Source organism: Epinephelus moara, chromosome 3 (genome assembly GCF_006386435.1).
Source record: "Epinephelus moara isolate mb chromosome 3, YSFRI_EMoa_1.0, whole genome shotgun sequence".
In the NCBI taxonomy this organism is placed as follows: Eukaryota; Metazoa; Chordata; class Actinopteri; order Perciformes; family Serranidae; genus Epinephelus; species Epinephelus moara.
In genome coordinates, this window is record NC_065508.1 from 16135945 (window position 1) to 16151481 (window position 15537).

The window sequence follows — 15537 nt, forward strand, 5'->3', positions numbered from 1 at the left end:
ACGTACAGAAGACAAAAAAAAGCTGTGTCTCTCTCAGAATAAGTCAGTATAATTTACATTTACAGCAAAACAGTTTTACAGGACCGGTTCTCTACTGCTTACATGAGGTCACCGACTTATCCCAAACGGCACATAATACAAGTTTAACTGAAAAAGAAATTGGCTATTACAGCAAACACATCTTTCACCGGTGATGAGAATGTCCCTGACACGGAGGCCTATTAATAGCTCCTGAAAAATGAGGTCAGAATCCACGCTCTGACCAGTAAGCAAGGGCGTTAATTTCAGCACTGGGGGGGACGTTTGGAGTTTGGGTGTCCTCCGCCAGAAAACTTTGACCATTAAATAATTCTGGGCACAGACCCAGGGGCCGAAAGTGTTAGGTCCTCCCTGGTCTTCATCTGCAAAATGTTAATCAGATTCCTATGTACCAACTAGGAAGAGACTCGAGAAGACAAAAAAAGATAAAAAGGAACTGCAAAAATGGGAAAAACAACCATAAAGAGACATAAAACCACAAAGAGTTGCATAACAACTACAAAAAGACGCAAAAGAACAAAAAAGAGGCAGAACCACTACAAAGTCTGTGTGACTTGCCGCTGTGTTGCAGAGATGGTGGGGCCTCATGCATTTCTGTGCCCAGCTGCCCACCGTCTCATAATCAACACATGCTTACCTGTATTCTGCTGAATTTTTATGCAACACTTTATACTTTTTCTGCATCAATTTAAAGTGTAAATGTCTTTTTTTTTTTCATAATAAAAGTCCTCTCCGTCTTTTATGTTTTTATTAGGGGAGACAAACGTATGTTCTAAATATTGGGATGGACATGTCCCCTGTGTCCCCACCTAATCTACACCTATGACAGCACACATGTAAATCATGCTGACAGAGCATGATTATCAGTAAAAAGAATTACGGACACAGCATTAAATGATAACTATTGATGTTTATTTCTATTTTTACTCTTCCATATCACATAGTTTTCACTGGGTACTGTTCTTTACTTTTCAGAGGAGGGTGGTGGCTTGGATGGGACTTATTATTATTATTATTATTATTATTATTTCATTTTGACCCACCCTGAAGCTACAAGTATGTTTCTGTGAGCCTCCCTGAGTGACTGTCAGAAAATGCATGACCCTCCCTCCACCATAAATTAGTTATTAGATTTTTAAAACTTACCCTTTCATGTTCAAAAATTGAATACAGAATCCTCGTGCAAATGGTTTATTTCTGGCCAAATTTTAGACGTAGAATAAATTGATTTAGATGAAATATCACTATTTTAAGATCAGATTTATTGCGGGGTTTTTTATGACATAAGCATCCCCATGATGTGTCCGAGGACCATCAGATGTTTGGAAATTCAATGATTATTTATGATTTTACTGTTTCAGGCTAATGATAAATGGTGTAATTTACATGATTTTTAAAGAGAACATGCCTTCCAAACCGGCCCGCATGTTTTCTTTAAAAATCTGTAATAAAATAAATATAACATACAACCATTTAAATTTGTGTGCCTCAGCCAAAATAAAAAACACAAGTCCCTTCCCAGTGCTGAAAAATGATTTGACATGCCTCCCCCTTTTGCACCACCACCTCTCCTCCATAAGTAACAAACAGTCCCTCAGCAGATGATATTTCCACAGTTGTTTTGCAATGAAGAAGCTAAAATTTACTTTTTTGTACGGATTGCAGATCATTTGTTATGACAGAAAGCTCCACAACAGCTCTTGAATGGACCTTGATGTGAGACTGTTTTATAAACTTCTGTTTCCAAGACTAAATGAACTTTTCAGCTCAACTAACACATATACTGTAGGGTGTTATTCACACTCAGTGCAGTAGGTGGCGGTGTGCGCACCTTTAAAAGTTGTGATTCATTTCCTTCGCACCACAGAAGAAGAACACGGCGCGGTAGTTGTACGGAGCTGCAGCTTACAACTTTTAGCTCTTGATCGTTTTGATATCAACCTGAAGGTTTTCAGCTGTTAAATTAGCTAAGTAATTAACGAGAAAATCCCCGACAGTATCTTATATTCCGTGAGCTACCGAAGCGTCACTCCGTCGCTTCTTCGGTCGGAGGAAACCTGTTTAGCCCGCTTGCTAACTTCCTTAGCTAACTGTTATTGTTAGCTTGCTTATGCTAACATGTCAGGCGGCGGCGGTGTAGTTCGGGGACCAGCAGGGAGTAACGACTGTCGTATTTACGTGGGGAATCTCCCTCCGGACATCCGCTCACAGGACGTCGAAGACCTGTTTTACAAATATGGACCCATTCGGGATATTGATCTGAAAAACCGAAGAGGAGGGCCACCATTTGCCTTCGTGCAGTTCGACGACCCGAGGTGAGCTGCCGTGTCTCAACGCTGACGTTCACTTGTGCTATCTTACACCCTAACCTGTTTCCAGAAGATGGATATGCACTCATAAATAGGCACACACAATAAACTATGTTGTGTTGCTGCACTATTCTTGAATTCGTTAATATAAACAGAATGCAGTGTTTTATAAAAGCTTTGTGACCTGTAAGCAGCTGAAATCACTTTAAAGGCAAGATACTTCATGTTCAAGCTGATAAACTGGTTTTCTAAATATACACTCATTCTGAATTTAATGCCTGCAACACGTTATAAGGAAGCTGGTCCGGTTGAAGCCATGCTCTTGTAACACGTGCAGAATGTGTCTGGGAATTGTAAATTTGAATTAAGCAGTGTTGTCCCTGAAAAAGACATCGTCTGGATGGCAGTATATGTTGCTCCAAAACTCATATGTGCCTCTAAGCATTAATGGTGCCTTCACAGATCAGCAAGCTACCCATGATGCCATGGGTACTCTCTCACACCATCACAGATGCTAGCTTTGAACTTTGGGCTGGTAACAATCTAGATGGTCCTTTGTCCCAGAGGACACATCGTCCATGATTTCCAAAAAACAGTTCCAGGCCAATGTAGCAATATCCGTTATACAGTCTTGTTGGTTTTTTCAATGCAGTGCTGCCTGAAGGGTCAAAGGTCATTGCATATAATGTTGGTTATCAGCCTTGCCCATATGTGCAGAGATTTAAAAAAAAAAAAAAATAAATCCTTGCCTTGAGAATCGTTGTTTTTAAACAGCTGGAAACTTTGCCCACACAGCCCTTTGTCCTTGTGATCGTCCTTGCTTGTGAACAACTGAGCCTTTCCAGGATGCTTCTCTCAAACTCAGTCATGATATTATAATTTACCAGTTAACCTATTTACACATGGGATGTTCCAGCCCAGTCTTTTGTTGCTCCTGTCCCAACATTTTTTGGTGTTGGCAGGCATCAAATTCATAATAAGTGTATATTTAGATAAGGCACAAATGAATGAATGAATGAATGAATGAATGAAGGTCAGAAAAGATTTGCAAATCACTGCATTCTGTTTTTCAGCTTACCAACTTTTTTGGCATTTGAGTTGGAAATGTTTTACTATTCTGTATCACTATACTTTACCTGAAACGATGTCTCAGATCCTCTACTATATAATAATGTACCATATTATACTATTATGTCAGTTTATTTATGTCACTTTACTTAACACACCATTACTGACAATCACTTTACCACGTCATTTGTCTCCAAATGCTTTCGATTTTGATTCTGTTTTTGATTATATACTTTTATAGCCTATTTTATCTGTTTATTTTTCTGTCCTTGTACTGCTGCAACAACCAAGTTTCAATAATTCAATAAAGGTGTATCTTATTTTATCTTTTATTGATACATTTACATGTCATTTTTCAGGAAGTAGTTTGTGATGCTGTTGAATAGTGTTGTATTATATTGAGAGAGGTGTTTCTAATATTTAGGCTGCCCTCATCCAGAGCTGTTGTAGACTGTAGTTAGTTTTATCCAGGTACTAGGGTGTGTCTTACAAACCATCCTGTGAGTTTAGGTTGGGTAGCACCCAACCAGCATGTGGTTTTTAAGAACAGGTTCTTAAAAACCACATGCTGTGCTGCCTGTAACCTGGCCAACCAGTTTGTTCATAAAACCACAGGACGATGGGTATAATTTAGAACTGTAATTATAGATTAGTTAACTAGTAATGCTCTGTATGAGTGTTTTTAATTTGGCTGATTTGAAATTTGATGATTGCTAACTGTTGGATTTCAGGGACTCTGAGGATGCTGTCAGTGGGCGTGATGGTTACGACTACGATGGCTACCGCCTGCGTGTTGAGTTTCCTAGAAGTGGACGTGGAGGAGGTGGTGGTGGTGGTGGCGGAGGTGGAGGTGGAGGTGGACCAATGGGCCCCCAGAGGGGAAGGCATGGTCCCCCCTCCCGACGCTCGGAGTACAGGGTGCTTGTGTCAGGTGGGTGATGTGTTCCTCACTCTGCAGGTTTTGCTTATCTCTTTATCTAAGATGTGTTTCTGAGTCTTGAACCACCTTTTCCTGTCAGGTCTTCCTTCCAGTGGAAGCTGGCAGGACCTGAAGGATCACATGCGAGAGGCAGGTGATGTATGTTACGCTGATGTGTACCGTGATGGCACCGGAGTGGTGGAGTTTGTACGCAAAGAAGACATGACCTACGCTGTCCGTCAGTTGAATAACACCAAGTTTCGCTCTCATGAGGTACGTACAGGGTTACAGCCTCAGGCTAACTTAGTAAGGAATGGCTGTGGGACTACAGTTTGGAATTGAAATGTTTCTCAGATGAAGAAAGAGGGAGTGAAGGTGAAAATGACCGGGCAGTAAGTAAAGTTTGAATGCTTATGTGATGTTGCTTTGCATCATAATTCTGGCTATACTTGTTATCCATGATGGAGTGAATTTGACAGTGATGGTAGCATGCTAAGAATAAGCTGTAATGATCATAATACTTTTGGCCAAACAAACATTCATATATAGTAAAGCTGTAACAGTTTGTGTTTTCATACTGAATCATCACAGATGGGGGTGACGGTTCGGTGCACAAAGCCATATGCAAAATACACAGTATGCACATTACTGCACGTGATGTGGTACAAAAGCTCACCCGGTTCCACCCGGAAACCTTTATCTGTATGCCGTTAGCAACATTTGCTTAAGTTAGTATAACAAGCAGATAGGCGTGTGAGTCAGTCACGCTATGAGAAGCGCAAACTAAACACTGGCAAAAAAATACTCTCTGCAGGTTCCCAGTCAGCTTCAGCAGCACAGAGAGTTGAGCCCAACTCATTATTCCTGCTGCTCTCAAGCAGTTTAATTTTCACTTTCATTGCATAAGAGTTACTTTTCAGTTTTAAAGTCTAGTGTGACCTGTTGCCTTTTGGGGAAGTGTTCGTACAGTGTAATATAGAAGTTTTTAAAACTTGGGCTTGGGCTTTTGAACTGGGCTTTAAAGATGATGTCCAATTTGGGATTTGATGTGGCTAATGAACATCTTTGCATGCGTGCACTGCCACTTATCAAGCCGAGGATATGGACCAAAGCACAGGTCCATGTGCTACTTCAGCAACTGCATCTGTAAGCATATTAAATGTACAGATGCAGTTTTAAGCTCTGATATGATATCCCTAACATTTATTGTGACTGCAGTTATTTTCTTCCTCTGTCTACCTGAGTCTCATGCAGCAACTTAAACATGGTAATGGATGCTTAATTGTGTGTGTGTGTGTGTGTGTGTGTGTGTGTGTGTGTGTGTGTGTAGGGAGAGACAGCCTACATCCGTGTGAAGGTGGACGGTCCTCGCAGCCCCAGCTATGGTCGTTCCCGCTCTCGTAGCCGTAGTCGAAGCCGAAGTCGCAGCCGTAGCAGAAGCAAGAGTGGGTCACGTCGCAGAAGAGGGTCTCCACGTTACTCTCCTCGGCGCTCCCGTTCCCGCTCCCGCTCCCGCACCTAGATCCATCTTAGCTAATGGTGTGCCGCAGAGCCGGAGAGGACATCTTCACATCACTCAACAAATCCTGTATACTCACCACGGATCACCTCATGTTACCTGTTTACACTGTCTTATGTGTTACCTGTTCCCCCACTTTTTGTTGCATTTTTCTTTTTCTTTTTTTAGTTTTCATTTTTGTACACGGCCTGCTCGTTTTTCCCTTTTCCCCTTCTCATCAACATCCGTTTTCTGCCAACCATCTCCCACCCCTCTCTGTACTTTTCTTCTGCTTGTCCTCGTTGTACGCTTTATGTTTTGTTTCCTTTGGAAAGATTTTGCTTCTTTTAAGCATATACTACTGTCCTTTGACCTTCTTGTGTGTCTCTCTGTAGAGTTCAGAGGAACAGGATAGGATGGGGAACAGAGGAAACATTTCATATTAAGATAAACAGGAGGAGGAGTCAAATATGGCACCAATGGTATGATGGCTGTGCCTTGTCAATTTTAAAATCTGCATTATGAGGCTGTTCAGTTTTTTTTACATACACTTGACAGTAGAGTGCCGTTGTTGAATGTTTTCAGTTGTTACAAGTTGTGTTTACCAGTTTGTATTCAGAGACCCAAAGCTCGTGGTTTTTTTGCTTTTGTTTTTCTTTAAGTCTCCAAAGTAAATCTTAAGTTTTTTTGGGACTGATTGTAGAGAGTGTTCCCTGATTTTCTCAAAGTAAACTCCCTGGTAGATGCATTTGTTGACATTTTATTTTAGTATTTTTTGAAGGTGTGTTTCTAACTTGCCTCCTTCTCTTTGGTTCTGCTGGTATTCTGAAGGTTTGGACTGGGCACATTGTCCCCCCATTCCGGAGCCGGATCAGGATTCAGGATGAGATCAGGATTAGGATTAGGCTTCAGGATGGATACATGGATCAGGAGCATGGGAGCATTTTACCGGGAGAGGATCCTGACCCCCGGCCCTGTCCACATAACCCCATCAAACTGGAAATAGTGAAATATCCAACCTAATTGGCTTTCATATAATTCAAATTTTTTTCCCATTTCGTGTGGAACCTCAGAGACACAATCGCTGACGACACTGTGACGAGCGATTATTTTTCAGGTTTTTGTTTTTCAAAATTGTAATAAAAAAAAAAAAAAAGAAGAGCAAAGCTCCACTCAAAACCAGGAGGAGGGCTGGGAGGTGCAGGATGGATCCACACGCTTAAGGAGAGTGGTAAATAGTGGGTGGCCATTAACAGCGGAGGAGGGAGGGAGGAGGGAGGACTGGGACGCGACAAGGGAATGTGACATAATGTGGTTTGTATCTTTTTCATAGGTCAGTCTTTTGCTGCAGAGGATTTCAGATTTTCTTAAGTATAATCTCCAGTATCCTAAAGCTTTATTCTCTTTTAATAAAACGTTCAGTAACATGAGTTACGTGTCGGTGTTTTTCTTCCTCTGAATGTCTGATACCACAGAGGGTTGGGCACAAAAATACACGGAGGCATCCACAACACATGCAGCTGTGTTTGGGGTAGTCGTAAGTAATACCGATTGTTTCTGGAGGACTTGATGCCTGATAATGTTTGGTGTGTTGTTTTATTTTTTCTAACAGTATTTTTATTGGCAATTTAATAAAGATATACAGAGTATTAATTGGCAAACACATAAACAGTAAGGACAAAAAGACAACCTCACCCATCAACACAAGAACAAACAGACCAATCAAAGGAAATCCAATAAAGAAGAAAAAAAGAAATGAATAAACTTGTGTGACATAAGTAGAGTATAACATGTTTCATTTCAGTTTTTCAGCCTCCATTTTTGCCTCAAAAGCTTAAAATGATTGCCAGGTGGCGAAGAAGTATGCAGTTTATTCTTTGACAAAACAGATTTTCTCCAGTTGTAAATGATAGATGGCGTCCTTAATCCAACGTCCATAAGTTGGAGAAGAGTCCGTCCATTTACACAGGATGATCCTTCTGGCCAGAATTAAGCAGAGATAGTGTTCCCTTCGGCTCTGCTTAAGTTAACATCTAGAGAAGTTACTCCAAATACACAAAGACATAGATGGGGTGACCAGCTGTCCAAACATTGTTCGAAAAAGTTTAAAATATGACCGTGCCAACAATAGCAGAACCTGGAGTAATTTTATTTTCAGGCTGTACATCCCATTCTCGTGAACGCAGTATGTCAAAAATGGCTTGAGGGAATCCCTTAAAAGTTGGCACAAAGATTCACTTGGACTCAACGATGAACTAAGTAAAATTTTGTATTCAAAGGCCAAGGTCATTGTGATCTTGTCTGTCATTCTCCTGAACATGATTTCTTCCAATGTGGCACAAACCTCCACTTGGGCTCAATGATGAGCTGATCTGATTTTTGTGATCAAATGTCGACGTCACTGTGACCTCTTCAAACACATTTTTGGCCATAACTCAAGAATTCATACGTTAATTATGACAAAATTTGACAAAAGACATTGTATATCCAAAAGGTCAATGGTCAACTTCACTATGACATCATAATGTTCTGCAAAAACACTTCTGGCCGTCATTCAGTGTCATAACTCAGGAACAGAAGAGGAGACATTTGGTACTGAATTGGTGAACTTAATCTTGGGTGTCCTCCTTGAATCTGATTGTAGAGCATCGTTGTTTTAGGATTTGTAGCTTCTTAACAGCAACATCCATATTTAAAGCACTGTCACTATCAGGGCCACATTTGAGTCTGGACAGACGATGTAAACTGTAACTGCACCTTGACTGGTTTGCAGAGGCATACTGCCACATGGTGGTCATTCTAGTTTGTAACTTTTCTACCAGGACAAAGTGAAGTGTAGCTAAGCAGGTGTGGTTTGCCATTGCTCTTACAACATTAGGTCATGTTTTATAAGATCATTGTGTCTTTTATATGTTGAATCTAAATATGTAAAGTACTTACTAACTCCAGCAATCATATTACTGCAGTGGAGTAAAAAGTGGAATATTTGCCTCTGATTACAGGTGAAGTTTAAAATAAAGTTTCTCTAAATAGGATTTAGGTATAGTGTTGGATTAGTTAGTTAAATCCCACCAGTTAACATAAATAACTTTTTAAAAATGTACTTAATAAGTAATTTTTGACAGCAACATGCTATTTGCTTGAATCAAACCAGTAAGAACAGACTACTATATGACTGACTTTTTCTTTTTAATCGTCTTGAAAATATTTCATCTAGTACACTGGTGTAAAGTTACCTTGTATCTCCTGAATTCTCTTAATTAAACACATGGCTGATATAAATATTAACAAAATTGAACAGTAGTATTTGACAGCACAGTTTCACGTGACTGCAGCAGGAACTGGAACAGAGAAAAAGGAAAACAGGAGGCTCATTTTAAGAAACAGGAGGAGGAGCAGTCAAATCTGTGGCCCCTCAGAACAGAAATCTGCATAAAATATAGCTTTAGTTAACTTTTTAATCGTAGTACACACTTGAAAATAGCTCCATATTGTTTCTGAATTGTCGTGAAGATCCTCCTTTGTTACATTCTACTCTATAACACTGATTGCAGCACACCTGTTTCACTCCCTGGCTCACTCTATCTTTGTCAGCCAGCCCTGAGTTAACTTCCTGTTCCTCTGTGCGTCCTTATGATCTTTTCTCACAGTAAATCTACTCGCTTGGAGCGTCCCTCAACAATATATAATAGAGGGATCCTATGGTTGCCTTCAAGAAACTCAATCTGCAACAGATATTAAAAGTTACAATAAAATATCCTACATAATATCTGTATATCACTGTATATTTATAGTTGGCAAACTACCAGCAGGAATTTCACCATATTGTCCCAAATGTAAAACTCACATAGGCACTAGGTTCCTACTTCTATCTCTCTGTGGAAGTGTTTGGCCTCTGAGGTTGTGACTCTGGAAAGAATAGGACATCATATCGATGGAAGGAGTCATATTTTTCTGCAGAAATGGAAGAAATCATTGGAATCTCAGGGACTTAAATGTATTCTGCATTTAAAAACTGGACAAATGTCTCAATTGGGGACATTAGATATGAATCAGATCGATGTACACTGTAACTATCATTTAACCTCTCCATATTGTGCCGCTTATTATGTAAGTAAAAAAAAAATATTTAAAACCTCCTGAGCTGAACCCCCCAAGCACTTTTCTGCTTCTAGAATCACCTTTAAAGGGTGAGCAGTCAGAAACTATGTGGACAGACCTGTAGTTTCCAATTCTAGGCCTATAACATGTACTTTTTCCAAGCAAGCTAAGTTCCAGCAAAGTTACTTGCTTCCTGTCTAGCTCTAAAGCTCAGTGGTTCTTCACACAGGTGTTGCAGTTTTTTTTAAACATAATTAAATGCTGTGTTGGGTCTGGACAGTATCAGTACAGTTTTCATATAGGCCTACTGTAGACCACTTCTGTTTGGAGATCCAATAATCCCTGGTGTTTCTGCAACTTCTTGTATCCAAAGTCGTCTCTAGTCCTTTGGGATGGCTCAAAACCAAGAGAAGGGCTGCAAAGTGCAGGATGGATCCACACACAAGGAGAGGGGTAAATAGTGCAACCATGAACAGTGGGGGAGGGAAGACAGAGGAATGTGACACTTCAATGTTTTTTTCTTTCTCCTAGGCAGTCTTTCGTTGCAGAGGTGGAATCTGTGGCATTCTCTCTGCCTTTGGTCATCAGTTGCTGTCGGCTGTACGCAACAGTAGTGATGATCCCACCTCTGCAGGGGCAGGGTTTCTATTTTCTTGTCACCAGAGATAAATTAAAAACGCTAATAACAATTCTCATTTGGCCCCAAATAAAGAAAGGTCAGAGCCTGTCTGTTGTGCCTGTAGGTGTTAAAGCAGAAGGAAACCCCAACAATCTCTTAATGCCAGCGCTCGTCTTTGCATTAGGACATTATTCAACACAGTACATTTGTCTGAGACAGTAAACTTTGTAAACCTTTGTCCATAAGTAATCCCCTAAAGATCCTCTCCACACATTTCTTTCATTTTAAGTTTTTTTTACACACAAACAGCACACACTAAACAAAAACACATCTCTGCAGTGTTCTTAACAGTAATGATTCAAAAGTCCATCAGCACAGCACCAATCCTCATATCATCAGGTGACCTCTTCTACACATCAAGCCTGGAAACAAACAAACAAACAAACAATGGCACATATGACACAGCCAAGTCCAAAGAAACCCATTCCCACAATCTGTATGTTACAATTGTACTTCATTTCAGTTCAGTGTCTAGCTCCTATGACACGTTTAGTCCTTTTATAAAAGGCAAAAAATCTACAGTTATGCAGATTAGCTATCATATAACTTGACTAGTCGAGTTGCGTAGGATGACCCTAGCAGCTGAGGTAAAGCCTGTCAGGGCTAGAGCAAATGTTGGTTTTGAGATCTTGGGTAGACATAGCGTGTCCCCCAAGAGGCACAGTTGAACTAATTCAGGAACAGGCACCCCGAGCCAGTGTTGAAAGGTAGAACTAAGGACAGGACCACATTGCATAGATAAAGGTGCCTTCCTGCCTTTTACATTTGCAGCATAGATTCTCTTCTAGTAAACCTATTATATGGAGACGGACGGCTGTAAAATAATATTGATTAAGTATCTTTTAATGTATAAATTTCCCCCCGAGCTTCTCTTGTAAACCATCCTGCACTGTAGATTATCCTTGCCCAAGAGTCCTAATCAATGTTCAGTTCTAAATGTTCACCCCTTAGTTACCATATATTGTGTTAGCAGTCATAAAAGGTGGAAGCTGAATGATTATTTTAGGTAATTTAAGATAGTGCTGTACCCTGTTATCCCCTCCACACATTTTAAGAATAAAAAACTAAATTTTGTCTTGTGTTTCCTTCAAGTTTCCTTTAAAAAAAATTTCTCGCTGCAAACTCCAGAATTCACGAGTATTTAAATATATTGTACATTTCAGATGTTTCCCCTAGTTGGCCCCTACTTCTCTGTGAAGTAAATTTCAGAGGTTTTCATATTACACTTGAGGAAGTTGCAAACTTGACTATGACTGTCTTACTTGTTGTGATGTTACAAAATCCTGTTTGAAGTCTTAATATCAGATTTAAGGTAAGAAACTTTCCCCCTTCAGCAGATAAAACAGCCTGCTAGTGTCAAACTCAGCACAATTTATTTTGCATAAAATCTCATTTTGTTTTTCAGAGGTTAACTGAGTTTTCCCTCCAGTTCTTTACATGTGTTCAGAGAGAGTCCTTGATTAGTAAACCACTGTAACCATCATGTTGCATTTAAGAAAGATGAAACTGAGTTTGGATGCCTTTAATATTCATAAAAGATCATTTAGGACATGTGTGGACTGTCAAATTGTGCCTTATGCTTAATTTTTTTTATGGTGATTATATAGTTTTTGGTAATATGGGATTAGGCAATTAATTTGAAAAAAAAAATCTGAGCTGCATCAAATTGTTTTTAATGTTATTATTTTGTAGAGGTATGCTCTTTTATGTCAGGCACAGGATCAATGTTCTTCACACATGCCTAACCTCCCTGTTTGGCTCTAATACATCGTCACAAGCTCTCCAAGTTCTGCAGATCAATACCATCGATCAACCCGATCACCTCCTGGATCAATCGCTTCCTCTGAGGGGAGGGAGGGAGGGTGTGTGGGTGAAAACGGTGCATTCTGGGTGGAAATAAAATGCAGGCACTGTCCGCAAGTGAAAAACGCCGTCACCGGGGTGGAGGCTGTCTTCCAGCCAATCAGAGGGCGGCTGTGCTGTGGAGGGCGGAACTGAGACGCACGCTTCCTTTGCATAAATGAACCAAAAACTGTGCAGCTGCCCGTAACGTGCTACATTAAACTGTTCAACGGAGCCGTTAGACGGTAAGTGATATCTCCAGACATCTGCATATCTGTTTTTACATATTATCGTGTTGAATGTCTATGTAATTGGCTCACTGTCGGCAGGTGAGAGTCCTCTGCTGCCTGCATGCTAAGCTCGCCCTGTGTGTGTCTTGAGAATCTGTGTGAATGAACCTTGTTATCTTTTTGCATTGGAGTTAGCACATTTGACAACTTGACTTAAATTATAGGTGTAAATTGGGTCTGGGTAAGTCTATGGCAGATGCACGCAGCACCAAGTCAAAGTTGTAATGCTGTTAAAAAATGAAAGCTGCGTCAACCACATTCTTTATGTCTCATCATGAACCAGGACCCATTGTGTTCACATTATACACAACACACAGTACTTCTTGTGTATGTTAATTAATTAACTTGATTCTTTGGATCTAAATTTGTGAATGTTTAAAATGTATAGAAAATCACAATGTGAAAGAATTGAATTTAGCACAAATGCATTCAGATGCATGGTTTTTAAGTCAAGTATTCCAGTGATGTGAATAATTTGAAGTTTAAATCTATCTTAAATCTCTTAGTTGCTTCAATATGTCCGACCGAGTACATGTACAGGGGTTTGAGGTTTTTCCTGGAAGTTATCGAGATGACTTGGTAATCCTACTTCCTGGGGCCTCCTTTCCATTGGATTGGATAGGTGTCAGTGTCATTTACTGTAAAACTTCACCCAAAAGCCCAGTTGTAATGTAAGGCCCAGTCCCTTTTTAACAAGCCTGTTGTAGCCACATGTTTTAACATTTAAAGGCCTGTCTCAAATAGAGGCCTGGTCTGGTTGCTAAGCAGTTAATTTCTTCATAGAATTTCTTCAGATGCCTAAAACCAAGATGTTGGCCACCTTAAATTATGTATCCACCCTGATTACCTTGTAAGTTATTGATATTCCTTTAGTCTATAATGGTCCTCCAGATCAAAAGAATCAAAAGGGCTCTTAATAAAACTTAATCCAAGTTATGAGTATTGTTTTGACAGGATGAGGTCGTGCTGGGTGACGTAATCTGAGTGCCATAACTATCTCTGCACTGCCTGGCAGAGCTAGATCAAATGAATGATTCATAACTGATATGATGTTCGAAGTTTAATTTATTTTTTTTAAAGATTTTTACTGGTTCAAATAAGTAACTAACTTGTATTCCCAGCTTTGCTGAGCAACAGAATTATGTAAAAGGAGTTAAAGGCCTATCCCATGATACAGATGCCAGTCTCAGACATAGGTCCATTGAGTTCAGTGATTTAATCAAATAATAGCCTGGGCAATTAATTGAAGATTTACAGTAACTCTCAGTTGCAAATCATAAATTGTAATTGCAAATAAGCAGACTCATAATTGCAGTTGGTGACTGTTTTCCATAAGCAAATGGCTGCAGCAGTGTTGTAGTCATAGAAATGAAACAACAAGGCTCACTGTTAACACTAGCACTAATGACCTGTAACATTTTTTCTCTTGTGCAGACTAAAAGCCAAAATGACTGACAGGAAGGCAGTGATAAAGAATGCAGACATGCCTGAAGAGATGCAGCAGGATGCTGTGGACTGTGCCATGCAGGCTATGGATAAGTACAATATTGAGAAGGATATTGCCGCCTTTGTCAAAAAGGTACATGATATCAATATCAGACGGGTAGTACGAAGGTGTAACTCAGTGGTTCCCAACTGACAGGTCGTGGATCCCTTTGCATTGACTACAAATAACATGCATACTTGTGTTATTTGTCAAAAAAATACACTTTATTAATTAGTACAGTGAATTTTTGAAGTGCTTTCTGCTGGTGACTAATGAACAGCTACTTGACAGAAACAGCAAACTAGTGACATGGCCAAATGCAAGAATGATGCTAAATGTATTAAGTGGAATAATGAGTAAGGAGCAATCTGGACCCTGTGGCTGCACCAGTTGGGGACCACTGATGTAATTCATCAAAACCTGCTGAGTGGCCTCTTATCTATGATAATGCTAATTGTAACCGTTTCCCCTGCAGGAGTTTGACAAGAAGTACAACCCCACATGGCACTGCATAGTCGGGAGGAACTTTGGCAGCTATGTGACGCATGAGACGAAGCATTTCATCTACTTCTACCTGGGCCAAGTGGCCATTCTACTCTTCAAGTCGGGCTGAAATCCAAACATGCCCTCCCAAAACTACTTTAAATTCAGCCCACAATACTTCTGTGCCATGCTGTACATTGGCTACCACCTTTCTGCAGACATGCCTACCTCCTGGTTTCCTGCTTGCGTCAGTCTGTTATTGTTTGCCACCTACAACACTACAACCATCGCTGAATGGCGCTTTAGTCATGCCTGGACTGATGTGCCATTTGTAGAAAATGCCAATTTCAAACTACTCTCCATTCCAGCACTCAGTCAGCATTTTCACATCTGACAGACTCACCATGATGCATAGTTTCTGCGTATTGTTTTTGCTGTGCGTTGATGCACGGGCCTTGTACATTGTTTCATATCGATATGTTGTATAATAACTTATTTTTCATGATATTAAAAAGAGCAACAGACAGTTTTTGTTGAAATGCCTTTACTTTTCAGTGTTGACTGAGATTGAATATAAATTCCAAGACTGTTGCTTACACTTAATAAAGAGAGTTACATGCCAAGAGATTTCAGGTTTTGTACATGCTTGAACATTCCTGTTCCCACTTCAGTTGTGAATCTTTACAATGTTACTGCTGTATATCTCTGGAATGTAATTTAGTGTGCAGTTTGGTATTGTGATATTTTCAACATGTTGAGCACAAAACAACTTTGACACAGTAAATTGGTTCAAAATGTGTATTGTGTGGATGTGTGCCTTGAA

The 15537-nt window shown here is 40.0% G+C and overlaps 2 protein-coding genes across 3 annotated transcripts; both read left to right on the forward strand.

The window, feature by feature from the left end:
- The first annotated feature begins 1900 nt into the window (after positions 1-1900).
- Positions 1901-7263, forward strand: srsf1b (serine and arginine rich splicing factor 1b). Of its 2 annotated transcripts, XR_007569709.1 has the most exons (5): positions 1901-2354; positions 4148-4347; positions 4436-4608; positions 5666-6315; positions 6665-7263. XR_007569709.1 is itself a non-coding variant. In XM_050040620.1 (4 exons), exons 1-4 carry the CDS (start codon positions 2158-2160, stop codon positions 5855-5857), a joined length of 762 nt encoding a protein of 253 aa, XP_049896577.1. In that variant the 5' UTR covers positions 1901-2157; the 3' UTR covers positions 5858-7263. The 2 variants fall into 2 exon arrangements, 1 of the variants encoding a protein (XP_049896577.1); XM_050040620.1 differs by having other exon boundaries at positions 5666-7263.
- A 5306-nt stretch (positions 7264-12569) lies between these two features.
- Positions 12570-15513, forward strand: dynll2b (dynein, light chain, LC8-type 2b). Its single transcript, XM_050041084.1, has 3 exons — positions 12570-12700; positions 14180-14324; positions 14707-15513. Exons 2-3 carry the CDS (start codon positions 14193-14195, stop codon positions 14842-14844), a joined length of 270 nt encoding a protein of 89 aa, XP_049897041.1. The 5' UTR covers positions 12570-12700; positions 14180-14192; the 3' UTR covers positions 14845-15513.
- The last annotated feature ends 24 nt before the right edge of the window (positions 15514-15537 follow it).